General features: G+C 36.8%; 1 protein-coding gene across 5 annotated transcripts in view; it reads left to right on the plus strand.

The window, feature by feature from the left end:
* The window catches only part of SFSWAP (splicing factor SWAP), a 49355-nt gene that overhangs the window by 18501 nt on the left and 6599 nt on the right, over positions 1–24255 (plus strand). For 3 of the 5 annotated variants that reach the window (XM_014285022.3, XM_055702538.1, XM_055702543.1), the window contains exons 12-16: positions 2026–2259; positions 3665–3855; positions 15539–15804; positions 21866–22006; positions 23353–23478. In XM_014285022.3, coding sequence (XP_014140497.1) covers positions 2026–2259; positions 3665–3855; positions 15539–15804; positions 21866–22006; positions 23353–23478 — 958 coding nt within the window. Of the gene's footprint in view, positions 1–2025; positions 2260–3664; positions 3856–15538; positions 15805–21865; positions 22020–23352; positions 23479–24255 lie in introns of those variants that run through there. The other 2 variants (XM_055702552.1, XM_005445204.4) reach the window with 2 other exon arrangements.

Here is a 24255-nt window from a genome sequence, read left to right on the forward strand (position 1 = left end):
TCTTGGAAGCCTGTCAAACAAAGTCAGCTAAAATACTCTTAGTGTCCTGAGTTGGAGAAGCAATTATTTATACTTGGGAACCACCTTCCTAGTGTATGGGGAAAAGATACCCTAAAATTTCTTATTCTCAATAAAAACTAGAAACTTAAATCTTTTCACTAGAACTGAAAGCCACTGGTAAAAAAAAAAAAAGAAACAGGAAAAACACTCTTGACCTGTGTTCCCATGGATAGGTACTGCCTTCCTGCCACTTCAGTGGCTTTCTGAATTGCTGATAAGTTTATCCCCTGTGGTTCCCTGGAATTCTCTCCTGCTCCTCACTGCAATTTCTTTCCCTCCATGGGCTGCAAGCTCCAAGCTCATTGCCATTGTTGCCTGGCTGTCCATACTCTGCAGTTTCTTCTCTGGGCAGCTTGAGTGGCTTCCCCAGGGAAGGAGCAATCTTCCCTATCTTCAAAGATGCCCTATTAAGATAATGTAATATGCAATAGAAAATTATATCATTTCTTCTTGTTGTGTTATTAATAAACAACACACTGGAGCCCATGCTTTAATAATAATAATCTGCTCAAATTTAGATGATGGAATGTAACCAGTGAGTCATTTCATGACAATCCTATTTCTATAAACCTATTTTCATTTCCTCTAATATGGTACAAATCTCACTTTCTTGTAACCTAAATACAGTACTTGGCTGCAAGACAGACATAACATCCACACTAGATTTTTCTTCTGCCTCTGAGGGAGTAAAATCCCATTTTAGGATTTGTTTTGTCATATGAAGAAGTTGGAAAATCACTATTATAGTATCTCTTTTCTTGGAATTCTGGAGTTCTTAATTTCTGAGCCTATTTCTTTACCCCAGAATTACAAGATGCAAAGCTTATATTTTATAAGCCTTGGTATGTAATTTAATTACTGTATTTAAATTTCCCTGACTGAAATCTTTTAGGATATATATGCAAAAGACATCCTGAGAAAGATAAATGTTGCAGCAGACCATATGGTTGTAGGTTGCATTGCTTGAGATGTGTGAGAAATTCCACTCTTTATTCTTAGAAGTTGCATTTTGGATAAATGGATTAGAGATTACTTCCCCGTTTTGTTTTCAAAAAATGTTTCAAGGAAAATTCTGTGAGGCAAAAAGATTATTTCAGACTTAAATATTTTATATATTAGCTATGCTTAATATTTTTTTGAACATCCATTAATACAACCTAGCTTGAAATATCCATAATTTTCTTTTTGTTGTGGTATTCAGTGTTTCTTACAGGCATCCTTTTTCCTTTTGAGTGTGCTGGCATGAGCGTGGTGTGCTGTCCTTTTGTGTTAGAATAGTAGGGGCTGCTTGGAAGGAATAGTTGACCACCAATCTTGCTACAGCAAGACTAGCTAAGACATTTGGGGAAAAGTACTTAGCTTTTGCCTTTTTATCTCCTGTAATAAAATGTTGTTAACTCCCTAAAGTAATTAATTTTCATATAGATGGAAATGAGTCTTTAAATACTGTTCTGTGAGCCTGCCAAATGCTATTGTTGTGCAAAACATCTATTTAACGTAAAGGAAACATAAGGGACTGTTTCCTACTGTCGTGTGTCAGATAGGAGCCTGAACACAGAGTGTTTTCATCCTAGGCCTGAATGAGTAGATTGTTCATTTGGGAAAAGAAATACTGAAACTAAAATTTATTTGGGACAGAATATGAAATTATTTATTTTATCTTAGGAAATGTAATTCCAGAGGTGGTTTGGAGTACCTTTCTTTATCCCTAATGGTACTGAAGTACTAGAAAAAGACTTTGAAATAAATCTTTACAGGGCAAATGAAGTTTCCAACATTTGTTTAAAGAAAAAAAGCTTGTGTTGTCCTTTTCCCCAGAATAATTAGCATAACATAAGGATGATATGAGTTTCTTTTGTGTGTGTGTGTGGTGTAGTCTGCATGGGTAATGGATAAGGTCAAGAAATTAAACCTGTTTTCTACTGTAGTCTAATGATGTGTAAATTCTTACCCATTCATTCACAGCATCATTTGCTCCAATAAGCTTTGCAATTAAGGCCAAAGAAAATGACCTTCTTCCTTTGGAGAAGAACCGTGTTAAATTAGATGATGACAGTGATGAGGAGGAAGAAGAGGGCAAGGAAGGCCAAGAGAATGCTAATAGTGCTTCAAACCATACTCCGACTGTTACCACTCCTTGTACTGCTGCTGAGGAGAAAAAACCTCAACTTACACAGGAGGAGCTGGAAGCTAAACAAGGTATCCCATGTTACACAGCAAACAAAGTGAAAGATTTGAGTCCTTCAGGCAAACTACAAAACTGTCACGTAAATAAGTATGGCATTTTAGCTATTTTGAGTCTTCACTATGTCACATGGACAGGAATTGGAATTCTTTTCTTTTCCCACAATTTCCTGCTTATTGTTAAGCATGAAATCTTCCTTGGTTGCTCAGCTAAAATCAAACTCACAACACACCAGAGTTGAGTACTTTGCCCTAATGCATGATCTTTCAGAATTTTATTGTGTTTTTCCATTACAACCTCAGAGTAAAACACTAAACTTCTGGTTTCCAGATTGCATTAACAGAGCCCAGAAAAAGGCATGGCCATTTCTCATTTTCTTCAGAGAACAATGAAATGCTTCAAGCTATTTTTCAGTTGTATAGCATTCCCATATAGACCAATATCAACTTGTTGATGTGGGCAGAAGGGTATGCTCTGTGATTTTGAATGAAAGCATATTTTAAAGGGATCAAATTTACCCCATTCCTCCCCAAGGCTGTGTAACAGCAGAGAGTGTATAATAAAGTGGAGGCATTGTCAGTGTTCACCAGCTTAAAAAATTATTTCTCTTCCAATATGAGTATACCACAGGTATTTCATTTTTCATCTTCAAAATATTTTGGTATTTTGCTCCTAAGTAGCAGTTCCTTTTGTGAACTTTAGTAGCACAGGGTATGCTATGGTGATACAAATCTAAAGCAAATACAAAATACTTTGTATGTTAATAAAAATAAAGTGTAAAACATGTTGGGGAAAAAACTGTGAGTTGGAAAAACTGTGCAAATGTTTTGTCTTGTACATACACAGAACACAAAAGTAGAAGTGTAAGATGGAAAAATTAGACAAAGTATCAGTTAGGTGCATAGTTAAAGAAACTGGCTTACTCTTTCTGTAATCACATAACAATAACTGTTGGTTGTAACAATGGTGAAACAGTTTCTGCAAATTTCTGGAGCAGCCCTTGTGTAAACATTTTAAGATGTATGTGAATAGGGCTGGAAAACGTAAGGTAAGGATCAGATCTGTGGAAAGAGCAAAATGGAGAGTTTGCATCACTCTTAACAAGCACAAGAAAAAGCTTCTGAATATACCATGCTACTTTCTGTAGATAGCTTTTGTAAATAGAAAAGGACAAGTATCCTGGATTTTCAGGATTGGATTTTCATGTAATTTTCTTTAAGCTTAAAAATGTTTACTTCATCAGTACTGCTTTTCATGAAGCAAGTGATGTATCTGTGAATTAAGATCTTTGAACGGATGTACTACAAAGGTTTGAGAATGATTGGAGGGCTGTTTGGTGGGGGGTGGAGGGTGTTTAAGGAAACCCAAGTTCCCCAAGCATGTCTCACTCTACACTTCGCGCTTAATTGTCCTTCTTAGCAAAACAGAAACTAGAGGATAGATTAGCAGCTGCAGCAAGAGAGAAGCTTGCACAGGCCTCCAAAGAATCAAAAGAAAAGCAGCTACAAGCAGAGCGCAAGAGGAAAGCTGCACTGTTCTTGCAGACCCTGAAGAACCCTCTGGCAGAGGCAGAATCTGAGAAAATTGAAGAGAATTCCTTCAGTAACGAGGTAAGCAGGAAATAAATTTCTCGTTACCATAAAGCTAGCAGAAAACTTAGCTATGGAGCGTGAATCTGACAGTAGGTTATGAAGCTGACTGAAGAGATGGAAACTTTTCTAAATGGGGAGAAATTCGAATTTTAAACACTTAAATCTTTTTTTCAGTCATTTTACATATGTGTGTCATCTGTTATTAAAGATCTGGTAGAGAAATAACAATGGATAATTCAGAGGTTAGTTAGCTAGTTAGAGAATGGGAAGCTCTCTAAGTTGAGCTTGCAAGTTTAACTCTGTACTAGTGAGTGGTCCATGAATTAGAATACGTATCTTTCAAGAGTATCTGGATATCTGTTTTGATACTTACTTAATGTGCATGTTGATGTCTTTGAGTTCAGAAAAAAATCACAGGCAACTGAGCTTTAGGACTTATTTTGCACCTGTTTTGCTGGATTTTGTTGTTTGGTTGGGATTTTGTTTGGGTTTGTTTTTTTTTTAATTAAACTGGCATGAAACTGAGGGGAATAATTAGTGAGCTCATCTGTGTGATTTAAGGTTTATAGCTGTACATCCTTAATCAAGAAAACAAATACATAGGTGGGAGAAAACTAGGCTATATACTCGTTGCACTCCATCATCTTAATGTTAGTTGTGTATTTCATGTAAACTCCTTGAAAGCTTAGAATGCTAGGATGCTTTTTTCTCTTTTAGGCCCAAGTTTAGTGTAGGAGTTATAAAAGATTTTGTTTTATTATAAGGATGTTAATTTTAAAATAAAGCTGAATTTACAGGTAGTGGCACAAAATTCAGACAAATATATGTATGCATGTTATTCACTGGGCATAGGCGATGAAGAGTCAAAACAAGAAACTCACAGTGAAATAACTGAGTGGGCTAATTATACTGCTAGCTGTCTTCCAGAGAACTGGAAGTAGGCACGCTGCCTGTGCCTACTTGATCATGAAGTGACCTAATCCTTTCATTCAATTCAGCAGAATCTCTTATTTTAGAGAGTAGAAGCAAGTATCTTTCTGTAGCAAATCAATTTGGAGTGTTAGTATTCTTGCACTTCTTTCAAAGAACAATTTTTGATAGATGTTAGAAACTGAAATCCTCTGCTTTTTTGTAGACTACTAGGAAATAGTCATGTGGCAGAGGCAAACTGTTTTCCATGTTTCTTCTGCCTTTTAATTCTCTTTTCTGTCTGCATGCATTTTCATTCTTTGGGTAGTCAGCCACCTTAGGTAGTACTATGGTAATAACAGCTTGAGGGTTTTTAGAAGCTCCGAGTGGGTCATCGTGATACTGCACTCTTAGGCCAAATCTAAGAGTAACCTGGATATTGATGACGACCTATTATTAGGTTTTAGGAACACAATAAGATTGCTAGTAAGTTCCCTTGCCATTTGGCTGTTTGTGATAAATTCTAGTAGTTCAGTGCATGGCTATGAAAAATCAGCTATGAATTTCCTTTGGAAACAGTACTCCAAAGACGAGAAACAGGATTTATCTTGCAGAAGTAATTGTGAATCAGTTAGTTGGCATTATCTTCTGGAGTGAAGAGAACTATTACCAGCCAGTCTGTTGACGGGTGGTGATAATAAAAGCATCTTTTTTGGGTAGAGTCTCTAGAAGTCACTTTAATAAGATTTAGAATTTTTGAGTAGGCAAGGGTAAAGCAGAATCTTGGGCCAAAAGACTTTAGTAATTAAACTTCAGTAATGAAATATAAAACCAAACTCTAAAAACCTGTATTGATCAAAGCCACACATTTGCTTTTTTCCCTACTAACAGACAATGCTGTTTAAAATAGCTAAGAAATAATTGTTTCTCGTAAACCCTTTCTGATTTGTGTAAAATAAATACAATTTTAAAAGCCTAAATGAGGGATTTGAATTTATTATATAGGAAAATCCTTCAAGTATTGATTTGTTCCTGCATCGTAATGCTGTCCTGAAGCTTTTCTCTCCATCTGCAGGTTTTGGCAACAGAGTATGTTCTCTATCGAAGAGTCACATTCCTATTTACATTGTGTATTGTCCATTTAAGTTCTTAATTGCTTAACTTCACCCACAGAGGAGATAGGCTATTTTCCTACTTTGTTTCTGTTTGTTCTGTTTTCTTTTCCCTTTGTTCCAGCTTTTTCGCAGAGCCAATCTCCTTCTGCCAGTATAGTGCTTGTCCTAGCTTTAGAAGTAGTAATTTTACTTCCAGGAGTGTCACTCATTTTTATTCAGCCTAAGCATCATTTTATCCATAAGCACATGCCAATCTGGTGTGTTCTTATGCATGCTTGCTAAAAGATGGGGGAGCCTGTGTTTCCAGTACTTGTATGGACACCTCCAGCAAGTCCAGACCATCTCCCTTCATAATGGAAGAAAAACTGTCAAAATCCATTTTCGACAAATTTACCTTTGACATTCGTCTTCACTGCAGTAGTTGTAAACAGCTGTGGGGAAAATGTCGGAATGGGATTTGTTGTAGACTGTGTAGTTTCTGGAAACAACCTAAATAGGGCTGGAAATTTATGCAGCTTAGGGTGTGTTTGCAGGATCCTTCACTAAGCCAGATTGAAACTACTGCATTTGTAAATGCTGCAGGCTTTCTGTGTACATTGCAAATACAAATATTGTTGGGAAGTAGAACCTGTTTCCTCATTTTGAAATTATATTGCTTCCACAAAAGTCAGTAAATCATTCTTGGTTGTACTAATCAAGCAAAACTTAATCTCTGGATACTGACAGAAAATTTCAGGTATTGATTGTTACAGACTTGTTACAAGAATGAATGACACGCCTTTTCATTGTTTCCTTTCCCACAGAAAGAATTCCAGTACCTAACAAGTAATTCGTTGCCCCATTCTTGATTTTTTCCAAATAAATAATAGATTAGCCCTCAAAATGCTTTCAAGAGAACAGGCAATTGGAAGAGATACACCTGTAGTTCAGGTGATCCATATCACCACGGAGTATCAAATATGTGAATTGAGTGTGGTCATATCCCAAAGAGATGCTGTTTGGGATTCTCATTGTTGCTCCTAACAAATTTTCCATGACTGACGTAAATGATCAGTAGTTTTTTCCAGTTGTATATTGAAGAGTGACTGCAAAGAGCCAGTGATAATGCAAAGCTCCCCAGACTTGCAGTTCTGCTCTCCTTCTCAAGGGGATTTGTCAAGGACATAAAAGTTGCTAAGCTGGGGTTTTTTGGTTATTTTTCTTTAAGAGAATGCCTGAAATAAGGAGTAACTCCTCAGTAACAGCTGACCCTCTTTCAGAAGAGCAGATGGGTGTCCTCACTCACATCTGTACTTGCTGAAGTTCTAAGCTGAAATAGCTAAAAAGCAAGTGAACTTTTCAACAAAAACTGCACCCTAATCCCACTTCTCAGTAAACTCATTTGCTAAGAACTTCTTTTTCCTTCTCCCGTATATGTACAGTTTCAGAGAAGGCATCTCTTTTTCACACAGAAAAAAATTCAGTGTATTTAAGAATTTTAAAGTAACCCATTGCTCTGCTTCTTACCAATAGAAATAGTTTGGAGATGCTTTCTTTATAAAAGGGATTATTTAGGATTTCAAATACATATTTAAATGTTACTGGGGGTTTTTTTTGAAATAAAATTGACTCCTTTATTGGGAATGCTAGTAATGTGTTAATGAGCAGTCTAAAATGCCATAATGTCTTTGGAAGTAATATTCGTCCTAAGTGTAGTTTGCTTATTGACATGCTTGTCTATGTTTATATAGATACATGCATATAGAATTTCATTTTGAAACGTGAATGTTTTTCAGTTTTGTTTGCCTTTCCATTTTGCTGTATTTGAAAAGGCTTCCATCTGTTGCGACGGAGGGAAGACACAGTCACTCAGTATGAGTGATCAGCAGACTTCGTTTATTGTCCCTTACAGTCACCTTTTATGCCTTGTTATAATTAGCTCATACATATTACAAAAGTTAAGCTCATTATTGGTTAGTTGCCTAAATACCAAGCCCGCCCCTAGTTTCTCTTCTGTAGTTTTCTGTTCCCACCTGCAACATTCTTTTCCCACCGAAATCTTCCTGTTATTGTGTAACAAGGACAGCCAAAGACAGTGTATTTTTGCTTTACTTCAGATAAGCTGAGAGCAGTGTGCATTTTTGTCCAGCCAGCTGGACTATGTCTATGTGACCCTTTTCAGCTAGCCAGGTATCCACATCCATCTACATTCATTCCAATATGTAATCTGCCTTTTGCTCTACTTGCCTGGTTTGCCTATTGGTAACAGCCCATTTGATTCAAGAAATTTTATTGGAAAAAGATAAGTGAAATCATAGTGTGGATTTGGTAGCCTCTGTTTTCTAAACACTGAGAATATAGTAAATTGCATCATGATGTCTAAATAAGTTTATAAATAAATACGTAGCATGGGGGGGGTTAAGCTCTTTCAGTCATGTTTCAGAAACAAGAAGATGCATTTAAAAACACTGATTGCAATTAAAAAATAGAAATGTGTGTATAAAAAAAGGTTGAGAGAGAGATGTAAATTTAGTTTTGTAGTTGGGTTAATGGTGCTAATTGGGGAAATTTCAGAATTTAAATATTTAAACAGTACTATTTAAATATGAAAGTCCGCAGAAATGTCACTTAATGTATTTCATCTCCTGTTTGGGGGGAAGGAGCATCCAATGAAGAGTCCAGGAAACAAACAATTGATTTACAGCGGCCATAGAGTTAATGTACTTGAATTATTTTTGTAGCTTAAAATGTCTCAAAAAATGGAGTAATGACTGAGATGTGTAATAAAGCATGAAGAGAAGTTGAGAATGTTCGTGGGAGATGCATAATTCCTCTGAAATTGCCCCTGCCTAACAACTATATAAAAACCAGTTGATGCTATTTATGTGTATACACAGTGTATGTTTGTGCTGAAAACCTGCTTATCACACTGCTGTAGAGATGCATTAAATGAGCAAAGCTTTTTTTGAGCTCTGTCAGATTTTCCTGATACCTAGTATTTCTTGAAAGAAGTGCTAGTACTGAGTATATGTTACAACTTTGAACAAAATTGATTCTACTAACTGCATGTAAAGGACAGTCGATACCACAGAACATAGCACTTTTACGATTTTTTGGCTTCAGCTGAATCTTAAAAATAGTCAGATCTACTTTTTCCGTAGCTGAATTATTTCTTTTATATGGTTTTCTGTTTTTCCTTAAAGTGAAATCAAGCAAGAGGAACAAAAGGCTGAAAAATGAGCTCGAGCAATGGAGCAGCACAGCTTTTCATAATTGGCTCCTCACTACTCTTGTATGCATTACAACAGTAGAGTTATGCATCGTATTTCCTCAGCAGTACTTGGAAAGTACGTAGCTTAGTTTCCACATCTGATCAGCTTCCAGTAACATGGTAGTGAAGTCTTTGCTGTTTTTCAGGACGTGGGTAAACAATGACTGAGTGGCACTTCACTTCTTGGTGTTTACATGTGTAATTCACACAGACGCTTTTATAACAAGAAAAATCAGGCCAACTGGCCCATCTGTCAGGCAGTGTCAGTAAAGAGAAATTGCAATTATTCTGCAGTGAACATAGGTTCTTTGTCCTGTAACAGCAAACAACCTGCAGTTCTAACAACTGCAGTTCTTCTAGGTATGCAGAGCTGGGGTACACCAGGTTATCTGGAGTGCTGCATTGAAGTGCTTTTTTATTTTTTAAAAAATAAAGTAAGGCGTTTCATGGTCTGAAATGCAAAGTTCATTCCAAAACTATTAAAATTAATTTAAATTTTAAAATTTAAGATTACACGTATATTTATATATAAGGAGAATAAAGGCTTGTGCATGCTCTTATATATATTTATCAAAACCTGAATTAAGTAGATTAGACATTGGGAGAGGTCATGTTAAGATGGTATGTTTGTCTTGTTTTACTTATACCCCCACCCAGCTTAATAAAACAAGCATGCTGGCTATTGGCATGAGTTGAATTCTGAATACAAGTGTCACCCTTGGTAGTAGGGCTTGCTACAGCACACTTGGTATGGTAGGCCTGTAACATTTTTCCCAACCTTTTTCAGGAGTCAAAATGTTGTTTGTCTGCAAATCTATCCGTTCAGGACTTTTGATTATCCCTAACCCTGTCCATCTGAGCAGCATTGTTCGTGAGTGCATCGGGGAGCAAAAGGTTGAAAAAGAAAAAGTAAAAGAATCTGTGATGGAGCCCTGGGTCTCCATCTGTGTGCAGCCAAGCCTGACAGATGAAAATTGTCATAGTTCAGTGTCTTGCCTGTGAACACTTGCTTAGTGTTTTTGTTAACAGTGGTTGATAATGGTAGGAGGTTATAGGAGTCTTGCAGAGGGAAGATCTTAAGCTGCCAAATCATTGCTTCCAGCAAAAAGTCTTGGTAAATATAATTTGCCTTGGTAAAGTCCCCTCCCTGCTGCCCTTGTCAAAGGAAGGCCTGCAGACTTCATTTTATGTCAAAGAAACTAGTCATAAATGACCATTAAAGTAATATAACTGATAAAATTTCTCCCAGAATCTACTGGTGCTGATAATACCTGAAAAAAATAGAAGGGGCCAGCACTGGTGACTGGCTAGATGAGGCAGAGTGTATTTGACTTCTTGAAAGTAGTGACTTGATGTAGTGACAAGTGTTCTGCAAGTGTTGTACTGTCCAGGTTTTTTCTGCCAGGCATGATTTAACTGATAACATGTCTCATGGGCTTCTAATACAGATTATTCTGCTAATTCTCTTGTATTTTATCCTATGTCAGAAATGCTTTAGGGGCAATAGTACTTTGATACACATGTAAAAGACAGTTGGTTATACCGAAACTGTTACCGATATAAAACTTAGTATGTGATGTAAACAAGGAGAGAAAGTTGGCATAATAATGCTGCAAAACCAGACAGGCATGTGATTTGAAAGTAGCTCTATTTTAACGGCTTGTCCCAAATGTCACCTGCCGTGTGCCTCTGAATATAAAGATTCTATAGCACAAAACAAAACTTCACTTCTTTTGGCTTTTTCATCTTCCTTGGTTTGAAGCCCTCTTTTGTTTGTTTCTTTACATGGCTTGTCTTTGGTTGTTGTGTACTTAACAATTTTTATTTTTATTTCCTGTGGAAAATAGTCTGTTTACAAGTGAAATAGAAGTGTGCCATGTTTAAAAATGAGATGCTATTCAAGTTTTTCCAAGCATAACAGAGTTATGAACAACCGTAGACAATGTACGTCTTCCACACTTACTGTTGTAGTTGATCCTACTATTTTTAGCAGTGGACTGACTGTAGATATTACTGCATGTCTCTCTGGAATAATAATGTTATATTTTATGTTTACATATTTTCTTAATGTTAATTTGTGAGCAAAATGTAATTGTCTGATGAAAACTATCCAATCAGTACTTAATGAAAAAATGCTTTAGAATATTTCAGGACCATTAATTTCTTTACCTTTTTTTTTTCTGAATCCAGGTATCTGTATCTTCTGTTTAGCATGGAAGGGGTGTGTGTGTATGTTTATATATTTCCTTTATCTTGCTTTTTCAAAAGGACAGATAAAAACATAGAACAAAATGTCACATACTAATGTGGCATTTGGGGGGTGGATAGCTTGCTGGCACTTAGAAATTTTTCATTGCAAGAACCCTACTATAAAAATACACTTGAGTTTAATTCCTGATACTGTAATATTTTTATTAATATTTAATAGTGGGGAATAAAGGTAAAAATCAGGAACTGCCATCTTAATTAAGATAGGTGAGGGAGCTAAGAATGTTCTATGCCTCGATTTTTAGTCTTCAGAGTACTCAAGATACAATGCCATGTTGATTGTCCATACACAAACAGATTCACAGCCACTTATTTCTTTACAGTTGGGCGTCCAAAATTGAAAATGCAAAATTCTGACTGTTTTTGGAGTACTTAACACAGTCAGTGTACTGTTAATAGCTGTGTTTCAGTGCAGCAGGTAAACCTTGATGAAACTGTTGAGTCTTATGAGTATTGAGTATTGCATTTGTTCAATAGGAACTTATTCTATACAAAATGTTTTTATCACTTCTGTTTAATCATTTTGGCCCAATTTATTGAGGCTAGGACTGACAAACTTCTGAAAGTGGTAACTGCTCGCTTTGATGTGCAGAGCGATCATACACTTGCATTGCTGGTGGACAGTTGCTTATTAATTCTCAGTCAGGGGATACTTCACCATAAGTTTTGGGGAACCTGCAGTGAAAAAGGTACAGTAGTAGAAAAGAATCTAGGGTATTTTCAGATTTTAATGAAGTAAAAGAATTGTTGATTAACTTCACAGTTCTGACATTCCTCGCTTTCCAATTTTGATCTAACATAAGATTCAAATTACTGCAAAATTCAGCTGTTCAGAACAGAAGAAATACTACCCAGTTGTAAAAGTGTTAGTAACATTATTGATAATGTTCTTTACCAGTAGATTTTGTTTGTACTAGGAACAGTGCTAGTGTTTTGTTCTGTTGCAATAAGCGCCTTTTGGTTCCCTTCTCATGTTGGCTTTGTATTGCTTAAGTAGTGTAACCTCAGAATACCCAGTCTGTGTTCTGGTCTTAAGAATACTGCAAATATGCAAAGGTCTTGTGATGAACTGAAGTGCTCGTTTCTGTGCTCATAAAGCTATAATTTCTTTATGATACTGAGCTCTTTCCTAACCCATTCCTGCTAAACAAGTTGTTGAATCATTTTTGTTTTCCAAAAAGGTATCTCTGAAACATTTTTTTATACCAAGTGTTTACTGCAGGAAGCATTATTTTAGGCAGATTTGCTTCAGTCATGCAGATAAAGTGTTGAAGAGCAACTCTGTCAGTGAAATTGTCTGCCACTGTAACATTTAATAAGGGCCAAAAAAATTGTGGTGTTACCCAAAATGGACAAGGAAGTGAGATTAAGTGAATGCTTCCTGAACGTTTGCAGTGTAAGTCCTTAGAAGAGCTCTCAAAAAATTTAAATCTCTCATCCTTTGAGATGCATAATAAAATTCATCAGGTAACCAGTTTGTTACCGTGCTTTCTAAGACTGTTCTACTGTCCTGCAGATTTGCAAAGCCAGGCCAGTTTTGGAAATGCTGAATAATCTGTCAGTATCTGCTTGCTTTGATTTCACCACCACCACTCTACCCACACACCCACTCCCGCATTCTTGCTTCCAGTTTTAGTTCCCATTACCTTAGTTTGCCTAGATCAGCTTTCACTCGTGAAAACACAAACCCCTGACAGCTTCTTCTATTTGCCAGATGCTAAGACAGGGGGTTTGTTTTTTTCAAATTATTTTTGTTCAGCAGCATTACTTGCACACCCAGAAATTTTCTTTGTGGCCTGGTAACTTGTGGGCGTTGAGTTCTTTCACTGAGCTCTGTGCTGTGCTCTGATGGTGAATCAGGTCATTTTGCTGATGATTTTTTTTTTTTCTTGAAGGCAACCAGGGTTGCCACTGAGGGAATCAGCGCATTTGTTCACAGTTGCGTTGTGCCCTGACAACGATCAGCTGAGCTGCTGGTTTGCAGTGGTGCATTGCGTAGGTTCAGATGGATAGGTGACGTCTCCCTGTGTGTTAGCTGTTGTATTGCACTCCAGAGCCTACATACTCACCTAGGGGTAGCTAAAATTACTTCTGTATGGCTTTCCAAACATGATTCATTAGTAACCTGAAGCAGTGGTGTCTGAATCTACAGCCAGCCAGCCTGCAGCTGTGCTTTTCTCAGAGGTGTCTGGACAGCACTGTCACCCCTTGGTGTAAGCATCCTGAAAGTCAAGGGGAGTCCACGGTTCAGCGTCCAGTGCTTTTCGTGGATACGTAGAGGGGCTTAGCATTGTGGGGTTCTTCATTCTGGTTTCTGAGAGCACCTCTGTGTGAACTCAAAGTGTGTCATTCATATATTAACTTGCTTTTTGGCAGTGGTATGACAGCTTGTATTTTATGCGGCCAAATGAACTTGGGTGGTGAAAACCAATTCCCCCCCACGCCTTGTTCTCTTCTTAACTCTACTTTGCCTATAGCTCCTTTGTTTCAAGCTGTTAGAGGAGTCTACTTCAAGGCAAACCAGTCTGTTACATATTCAGTAGCGTTCAAAGCCAAGACTAAGATACTGTATAAAGAGATGAATAACATTGTCAAGGAGCAAAAGTCAGCTGCAGTGGTCTTTTAGCAAACTCCAAAGTTTGGGCATGCGTTGTCTGTAATTAAATGTGGATTGTGAAGTTAGTGAGATTGGAAATGGACCTCTGGTAAACCAGTCACTCAAATGATTGTGCTATAAAGTGTTTATAATCCTTGAAGCAAAGGTACTGCTTTATTGCTACTTTTGTAAATACTGCAATAGCATTTATCAGTTAAAGCTCAGAAAAGAACTATGGTGCTCTAACTTGAAGCAAAGCTAGATTTCCAGTTATTCAAATGTGGTCAGTTACTGCCTCAACATATTCACAGTAGGAGATGGGTAAAAAGAAAGGAAAAGATAACCTGAAACAACCAAGTTAGGAACAGGCTTCAGTGTATTATGTTTTATTCCAATCACGGTAGGCATCCTTGTATCAGATGGTGGAAGTGTCAGACCAGGTGGAGCAGAAATTATGACAGAGGGAAACTGATTTCTCCAGTTGCCTTGAAATGGCAGCTGGGGGAATGACAGGCTTTGAAATCAGGAGTATATCTAGAGTGCCTGACTTGAATTGTTTTCAACAAGGCATTGAGCAGAATTCTCTCAGGTGCAAGCTGATAATTTGAAAATTTCGTGGAGTATGCTATGTTTTGCTTAACCAACTGCAGCCAGAATTACTCACTGAACATAAACTGTGCATGGACCTGTTCTGTCTTTGAAATTAATAATATTTGTGATCTTCCTAACCCTGTCAATGCAAAACACTTATTTTGCAAAGTACAGAAATAATTTTTGTCGGCACTAATTCATCTTGTTGTTTTCCTTGGGGTTGTAAATTAAACAGCTCAATTCAGGGATAAAAGTGACACTAGAACTTAACTTTGGATGTCAGTAGTTCCTGATCATGTTTCCAGATTTATCCTTTTTTAAATAAAAGGGATAAATAGATGAAAAGATACCTGATAGTACCTATTTTTTTTTTTTTTAGAGCACTTTTCTTCTAAAAACTGGAAAAAAGTTCTGAAAACTTCAGAACTATGTCCTAGTTAAGCTGACAGTCTTAGCATGCATATCCCAACTTGCATGTATATCTTTGGGGAACTGTATACCTTCATTAAATACTACTAGACACATGTTCTTGAAGATGTCAGACCTACTTATGCACGCTTTACATAATGCTGATGCAGCACTTCAAGTTTTTAAAGCATTCGTGGGTGGTTAGATTGTTACTGATTAAATAACTACTTTCTTAAGATCGATGTATTTCTCACATACTTTCATGAGTCAAACGATGCAAGGTGATTGTTAGTTATTATTTTCCTTGCTGTTGTACTCATTAATCGGCATTTCTGCAAAAAAACCCTGTATTGTATATTGGCAAGACTACCATGCAGGATATCTTAAGTTTCTCTGTAAAATTTGCATGTATGTGGCATGCAGAGGAGTAGATGTAGCTCTCTGTTTAGTATAAAGGACTGGAGATGCTTATGTGTTGTCCATACTTACAGGGTTTTCGCAAATTAAAAATTTGCATGAAGCTTTGAAAACTTAACACTGATCTTTGTCTACCTTTGATTTCAGGGTGTCAATAGTACACCATGTCCTGTGACTGCAGTCAGAGCTTTACCCACCTTAGAAGTTAAACAAGCAGAAAGGCCTTCAAGCAAAAGCAAAGATCCTCCTAGGGATGAAGAAAAGGAAAAGAAAAGAAAAAAGCACAAGAAAAGATCTCGGACACGATCTCGATCACCATTCAAGTACCATTCATCATCTAAATCCAGATCTAGATCACATTCAAAAGCAAAGCACTCACTTCCCACTGCCTATAGAACTGTCAGGCATTCAAGGTGGGTTTGGAAACCAAACATAGGCTTTAGAATTCTGTGTGGGCTAACACTTAAAACATTTTTGCACTTCTTCCATTATATAAACATCTTCATACCCATTACAAAGGCTACAGTCACCTTGAGGACAGTAAATATCAGAAGATGTGGAGGGTCTTAGAAAAGAGTTTTAATGAAATAATGAGTCTTTAATTTCTTATTGCATAGTGCAAAATTTGTGCCAGTAAATGCTTTTTCACTCTGGTCTGTGAAATACCTGACAATAATCTGTAGGAATGTGATTCTAGCAGGAAGAAAACTTACAAATAAGCCTGTGGCTGTTCTGTTGCTGGAGTAAAGTAACCGGATAATATTAAGATACGAAAGAGAGGTAGAGAACCAGGTGGTTGAATAGCAAAGCTCAGAAGGAAAGCAAGCAGTTAGGTGGTGTGTGAAAAAATATGATGGATAAATATAAATGGCAGGAGAGATATGACAGGAATCCAAGAAGGGTGAAAAGAGAGTTGATGAGGAAGGGAGACCATGCAATAATGTAGCCCAGTGCAGTTAACTCTGTATTTAATCATTAATGAGATTAAATTCACTATCTCAATTATCCAGCTATAAGATTATCTATATTGTGTTATATTAATGCTGTTAATTATATCTAAAACATTTAAATCTAGGCACCTTCTACAAATTTGTCATATCTGAACGCCTCACCATACAGCAGTTACTGTGGTCAGTAGGAAGGGTTTATTCTTGAAGTTACGTTCCCTGGATCATGCTACCAAACAGTGTTTAAGTAACTCATAGTTCAAACAGATGGTGCATATAAATACTACTACAGTTATATATGTGATGCATGCAAAATTATATAATCCTTTATCTTTGTGGCCTTGCCTGTGACATATGCTTCTTCCTGGAAAACACCTTCTAGCCCTTGACAGCGGTGTGACAGAACTTCTCGTCTTGTATTTTCCATGTGCATTTTTTTTGTGTAACAGAGTGTCTTAACTACACTAATATGAGGAAGTGTTAACATGTTGCAACTTTTTATTTTGTACTGTATTTTTAAGGTTAAATACAGTACTTCGCTGTAGACTTCTCTGCTATTTAGAGATGCAAGGAATTAGATCAACGTAACTTGGCCTGAAACGGTCGGTTTGACATGCTGCTTATTTGACTGCCTTTGACAGTAGGTGGTCATGATGCTCTATGTTATAAGGCACACTCCAAAATACTGTGTGCCAGTCCTTTTCTGTGCTTACCAGCGTGTAAAGGGTTTGGTGTTGAATGAAGCTGTCCTTGTTTAAGAAGTGAATGCAAATCTTCTCAAAACCTAAGTCTTCTCAAAGTTAAGGATATCTTGGGGACAAGTCTCCACTGGTGAATTACTGATCTTTTCAACTCCTTGTTGAGCCATATCTTCACTTGAACCTCCTACATCGCTTCATCCAAGCTATGCTGCAAATATTTATCCATGATTTGGCTGACATGTGGTAAAATCAAGGAGAAAACTTTATACTCATGCTAAAAAAAAAAATTAAGTCATCCTCTGTGATACCTTGAAAAGGACAAAGAATCATCTGAGAAGATCCTTACCAATTCCTGGGTATACTACTCTATACGATAAGGATAATCCTGCATGTTGCTTGAGTTTGCATTGGACAGTAACCAAATCAATGGGAACCTGCAAGTTCAGTTTGATGTATACTGAGATAAGTCTTTAGGGAGGTAAGATATCTGGTCCTTTAAAGAGGCTTGAATACTTCCACCATGGTCTACATAGCAGATAGTCTTACTATGTTTTGGTTGTTTGAAGGTTTTTTTTGGTGGCTGTAGTTCAGCCGGTAGAGAAATTACACAAAGAATAGCTCATCTACTGGAGCTAATCTTTGTGTGCCATCTTCAGTGTACCTCGTGGCACAAATCAAATAACAGACACACAGAGCCTCAATTGTTTCAGAAAAACTGCACCACATCTTGCACTGAAAACATTACGCACGTTATAAAACTTGACAGAAGTTAAAGCTGAATGGGAAGGAGCTTTCCATTCAGCCTGTCTTTCTGTTCTGCAAGTACTAGTTTAAACAAAGGTCTCTGAAGGGTCTCTCTCCCCTCAGTGGATTCAGAAATCCATTGTTTCTGGGAGCTTAAGGCAGTATCATCAGTGGTGAGTGGGTGCCAATTCCATATGAGCTTTTTGCAGGTCATATGAAATACTTTTATTGACAATTATGTCAGGTGGGAGACCTGTTAGAAATCTGAATGTACCTTCCTGTCCGTAGCATTCCACAAGAACATGGCTAAATCTGAACCTCTTGTAATTCAGCTGCAATGAATACCTTTCTTCTGCATCTGATAATATAGAAACTGTGCTGTTTTACTTTAATCAGTAAAGACAAGCAAGTCTTATGCAGGATGCATCAGATATCTCCTCATCTGGAAGCTGTTGTTCTGTTGGGCCTCACCTAGAGTACTGTGTCCCGTTTTGTGCATCCTTTAGAATGAATTAGACCAGCTGGAGGAAGTTCAGAGAGAATCATCACAATTTTTGAGAATTAAAAAAAAAAAAAAAAAAAAGAGTTGGAATGACTGCTTAAGAAGACTGAGGGAAGATGAAATGAGTCTTCACACCAAAACAAAGAGGGAATAGAACATTCATCTTCAGTCCTTGGGGTCTGGACAATAAGTAGTGGATTTAAATTGGTAACAGAGTGACTAGAAAGCTTTTCATAGTGTCTCAGTGGTAAAGGTAGTTAATACAGCTTGTGAAGGCTCCATTGTGGGGAATTTCTGTCTCAAGAATTATGGTTTGGAGAATATTGAATAGTCTTATTTCTTAAAGTCTTTTCTGGCCCTGCCTTTCTAATTGGGGTCTACATGGTCTCACATTGTACAAGAAATGGTGATGATTGAAGGTTTGCTTTATTGAAGGTGTTTGATGTGCCTTAACATACTCGCTGTATTTCCAAAATTAAAGCTTTTGCTCCTGAAACCAGAAAATGTATAGAGTAATCAAGAGTGGGAGGCTGATTCGTAACCCAGTCAGATACTGATGTGTTTTGTTTCTCAAATGTTTAGGCAAAAACAATACCTTACCTGAGTAATTGCCAAAAAAGGCAAATGTTGTTGCTTAGCTAGAAGATATGACTGGGGGGGTTTATTATTATTTATTTATTTAGAGTTGATTCAGAGAAGATTATTTCCATGCATTGTTTTATCTCATTCAAAACATGGCACGTTTCACATCTCTTCGCTCTTTAGTTTTCCCAGTGCTTCACCTAGAACAATATTTTTTTCCTAGATTCCCACAATATTGGGTGTTACAACTTACTGGTGAATAGTTACATGAAGAGTCATACCCTCCTGGGATAAGTGTAAACTGTAGAAGTTAATGCATTTGTCTCATATTAAATGGGTGGTGCTTAGAGATAGCCTTTATTGTGTGGACATCGATGCTGAATCATAGTAGAACATCCCTTTTGAGTAACTATGCTTTATTCGAGTGTCTCAGTCTAATGTTGCATGTTTGAGATTTTGTTGCCTTGTTTTATTCTGTTCAAAACATATTCTAACCTGCAAATCTCAATATAAAGTGACTATTGATGCTTTATTTTACCTCAAGAGTGGACTGGAAAAAGCTGGAATTTTTCTTTTCTGTAGTAATTACTGCTCTAGTTGCTGTTAATCAAATGATTTAGAATAACAAACAATTCTCTTTCTTAAGAAACAAGGTTTCATAACTTTCTTAGAGAGTAGCTTATTACGTTTGACATACCTGCACAGTGATTTTGGATTTGAAGTTATTTGAACTATTATATTTAAATTAACTATGATAGCCAAAAGATGAGCCATGCTTATTTTGTAACTTTTCGTTACGCTATATTGCATTCAGATGATAATGAATTTTAATCTCTAAATTTTAATAATGGCACTCAACACATACCCTGCATTTGGGGGAACAATCTTAAAGCCTTAGATTTTGTGAGGTTCCCATATAGGCATTGGTAGACCTTTTGTTTAAAAACTCAATTTTGAGTATTTATTATTTAATTGTATAAGTTGTTTCAAAAAGTAAGATTAAAAATCACCTTTACCGTATAACTTATTGTGGCAAATTAATAGGGAATGAGATGTGGGAAGTGAAGTTAAACAGAGATTTGCAGTAACTTACTTTGTTCTTTATCCAGTTGATGTTCAGTGTACTTTTCTAAGCTCTCTCTTTTTGGTTTGTGCATCTTAACACACACGCACACACACCCTTGCATATTGTTCTTAGAAATCCTACAGGTGAACTTCACAATATACTTTGCTGTTATACCATTTAATATCACTTCTTTATTAGTTATTTTTGCATTGTTAGAGGTCTAGAGGCTCTGCTTAATTTAAAAATAGTCTTTGGTGGTAAAATGCAATTTTTTGTACTGTTGCATTTTTTTGTATTTTCTAAGGCATCTTCAACAGTATTAAATTTGAAAAATTCTGTTTGAATAACGTGAAGTTGATTCAAAGCATGTTCTGGATATTCGTTTTTCTGGGTAGCACAAGCAAACCTGTTTTACAGAAGCAACTTTAAAAAACTGTAGCTACATAATGAACCCAGATGTATTGGCTTAGTTGTGGCATGTGGTGTGCTAACAGTGGTTCTCTGTATAAATGCATGTTATTTTCTGGAACAAAATTTCTGTACCAAAATTCCTTCCATAAAGCTCCTGGTATCTTACAGCTTTAATTCTAGACTAACATGACAGATTAAAGTTAAAAAAAGTCATGGAAACAGTAAACCATGTCCAAAAGTGCTGTAAGGTATTGCTATGTGGACTGCTTTGGAGCCGTCAGTCCCAAAAAGATAATTAGTTCTTTCCAAATAAGTACTTAGTTAGCCCCATCTTTTACATTAAATCTGTCTCGGAAAACAAACAGCCTTTGGTACCTTTTGGTCATCTGTAGTAAATGCTGCATTTTATTTTTTTTTTTCTGATCAACTTCAAAGCACCATTAAAAATGATGTGAAATGTACCTGACAGTGCCCCTCTTTAAAGGAGCGTAGGTTGTCAGTCACTGGGGTTTTCAGTGTGCGGTTCTAGCTGAGAAGTTAGGTTTCACAGCTGGTTGGCAGTAAGTGTAAATAATGACAGTGTTGATCTGAATGTCTGTTTTCTACCAACAGATATTTGTTGTACATGATCTAAGCTAATGATATATTTGTGAGGGTGGTTTGTGCGTGTATGTGAGAGGAGAGGAAGGGAAGCAGATGCGCTCGTTACTGAATGATTTCGTGGTTTGGTTAGATGAAATATGGATGCTCATTTTGAACTAGAGTAGAGATGGAAAGTCTAAACTTGTCTTTGATAGCAATTGATTTATATTTATACCATCTAGTAATAGGGTAGTAATAAGCCACATAATTTATTCAGTTAATGTGTTGTAAACCACTATTAGTAGTGGTGTACTTCAACAGGTTACTTTTCAGTAAGTTTGGATAGAGTACACTTGTGTGTGTGTTTGTGAGACTTTTTGCCTCAATGTTAGGAATTTAAGAGATGTGGAAGTAGCTGTTCTTTGTAAAAAAAAAAATAATAATAAATTGTTTGGGTGTTTTTTCTCCTTCCAAACTGATTTTCTTATTGCTGAGGCAACTCACGTAGTTTTAATTCCTATTTTGCAGTGAGATATGCCAAGCTTCGTAACCCTTTGAACTTCGGGGGCCCTTCTAAACACGGGTGATACTGACTTTAAAGGAATAGAGTGCCTTTTGAAATAACAGTCTAATGAAAGTAATAATTGATGTATTGCAGTAAAACTATTAAGCTGGTTTTAATTGTTTGAAGCTAACGGCCAAAGTTCTTAGAAATTGGTGATTGGAAGAATGTTGTAGAACCACAAACATCAGTTCATAAAAATGAAGCTAATGCTTTTTTTCTTTCTGATTGTTTGGACTTTTTTTAGGCTGGTCCATATAGGCATGTTTCACTAAGGTTCAGCTTTTGGTTAAGGGACTGAGCCTTTTCAGGATTCTAGTTAATACCAAAACTAGGACTTTTATTCTGAATGTGAAGTGTGTGCCTCCGTATCACAGACTCACAGCATCCACAGGGACACTGAGCATGGAGCCGGGTCTGAGCAGCTCATCAATGGGAGCAGCAACAGAGCAGGAAAATTATCAGGCATCTTCGACAACGAAAAGATTTGACTGCTGGAGCTCTTTTGAGGGAAATCGGTAAAATGTCAAGGTGTCTGACTGACCCCAAACTTTATAATCTGTTGTTTTTTTTTCCTTTTTTAATCCTTCTGAATGGCCTGGTAAAGATCAGATTTCTAAGTGACAAACCAGATAATTTGCAACACTTAACTGCCATTATGATTACTTCTTTCATTTTCAGTTGATCTCTTTTGTTGTAGGTTTAAGAGAAATGGCTCAGGAGTGTGTGTTTGTGTACATTATATATATGGTGTGAGTCCACAGAAGATCAGTGATTTTGCAAATGACTTGTCTTTTAGTCACTGAAAATTAGGTATTTTCAAGAACATGAATGTTTGGTGTAGATGGAATGACATACAGTATATAAATAAGAAAGGCATTAAAATAAATAAGGAAATAGAATTAAAATTAGTAGAACTATATATTTTATTGAGAACAAAACTAACTAACTGTCAGGAATTTTGAGTGGATATAGGGATTGGGGGTTTTTTTTTCTTTCATTTTTCCAAACTGTGTCCCTGAATTGCCCCCTTCTCTCTCTTCTCCCCTCCCCTCTACGTCTCAGGAGTTTTCTCATTCCATTTATTTTGTTGTTACAAAATACTCAGGTTTTACACATCCACTTAATTCCAAATCACAGAGAAAAAGAGTTAAGCTTTTAAATTGATCTCTGATCTTAACTGGGCATGCTTTCTTTTTTTCCCCTCTTGATCTTTTTCTCTGTCTCACTTTTCTAGGAAAAAATACCTCAAGTCAAAGTGCTAGTGCCAAACAATACCAATCGTGGGTTGTTGGTCACTTGCATAGGTGAAGATATTGGCTGTGCTAGGATTATCCTGCGACATCAGGGACAAAATTTCCTGGACTTGTCAGTGTTGGAGATGGGCTGAAAACAAAAACTTGTATCTTATCTCTATCTATGCAGCAGTTCTAAAAACATACCACTAATTTGAGAAGATAGGGTCAGGCCTGACAATTCCAGGCTTCAAGCCAAATTGGACTTCTACATACTGATGTTAATAAGCTCTGTTGCCACAAAAGGTAACTGGACTGAAGTAAAACTTTGCCACCTACTAATACAGAAGTTGACATTAGCAGACAATAACAAAAAATTAATTGTCGTCCCGTCCCCCCCCTCCCCCATTGGGAGTGAAAAGCAATGGATAACTACATCCTGAATGTCTTGGATGGGTAGGAAATTTGTATGCAGCTGACAAGTCTTGGAGACTAAATACCCCATGTTGTTATAAAATAAACATTTGAGCAGTGTTATATTTGCATTTGGTGACAGCACAATTCCATTGAATTAAAAGTAATGAAATAAGTAACAAAAAGCAAACTTTTGGATTTTTTTTCCTGCTTAGGTCACGATCAAGGTCACCTAGGAGAAGGACTCACACACCAGAAAGGCGGAGAGATGAAAGAAGTGTTCCAACAGCTTATCGCATTAGTAATAGTCCTGGAAATAGTAGGAAACGCCCACGTTCCAAGTAAGTATGTCTGGTCCTGGAGAAGGTGATGTCCTGGCATTGTACAAGACTTTAAGCATTGCCTCATGTGATGTATACTCACATTTTTTTATGCTCCGGAGCTTTATTTTAACAGACAAATACTACTGTGGAGAAAAAAAAATAATAATAGAAGCAATTGTTCTTTTTCTCCCATTCTTCCGTGCATTTGAACGCTAAATGTACAACCAAATCAGTGAATGTTAGTATGTTACTACCTCCTAGCTGTGAGAGTTCAGATTGTATTTAGACTTTCATATTTCCTTCTTGTGGGGTCATTTTTCATGCAATGCTTGTGCAAGCTGTATGACCTTGGCACAGAGGTCGTATGGTGGTATTGATGTTATTCCTACTGGCATTGCTTGACATCACAGCATAACTGCATAAGTAATGGGAAACTCTGGTTTCCAGTAAAATAACTGCTACATGTAAAGCATGTAGCATGTTACATGTGCTTTACATGTAGCGGTTATTTTACTGGTAGAGTGGAATATGAAATGCGAATAAAGAGGTGCCATTTTTTGAAAGCACCTTGCATATAGTCTCTCTGAACCTATTATAATCAAAATGGGATACCAACCATTATTTCAGCTAAGCAATTGCAGAAGTAAAACATCTGCAAAGTGTGTGCCCAGAAGGCTTTGAAATGTTTAGTGTCTCTAATGTTTTATGGTGTGTTGTGTCTTCAACATGCAAGGAAGTGAAAATGTTTCATGCTTGTATGTATGTGTGCACAAAGCTCAACACATTGAAGTTACT

This window comes from Falco cherrug, chromosome 1 (assembly GCF_023634085.1).
Source record: "Falco cherrug isolate bFalChe1 chromosome 1, bFalChe1.pri, whole genome shotgun sequence".
NCBI lineage: Eukaryota > Metazoa > Chordata > Aves > Falconiformes > Falconidae > Falco > Falco cherrug.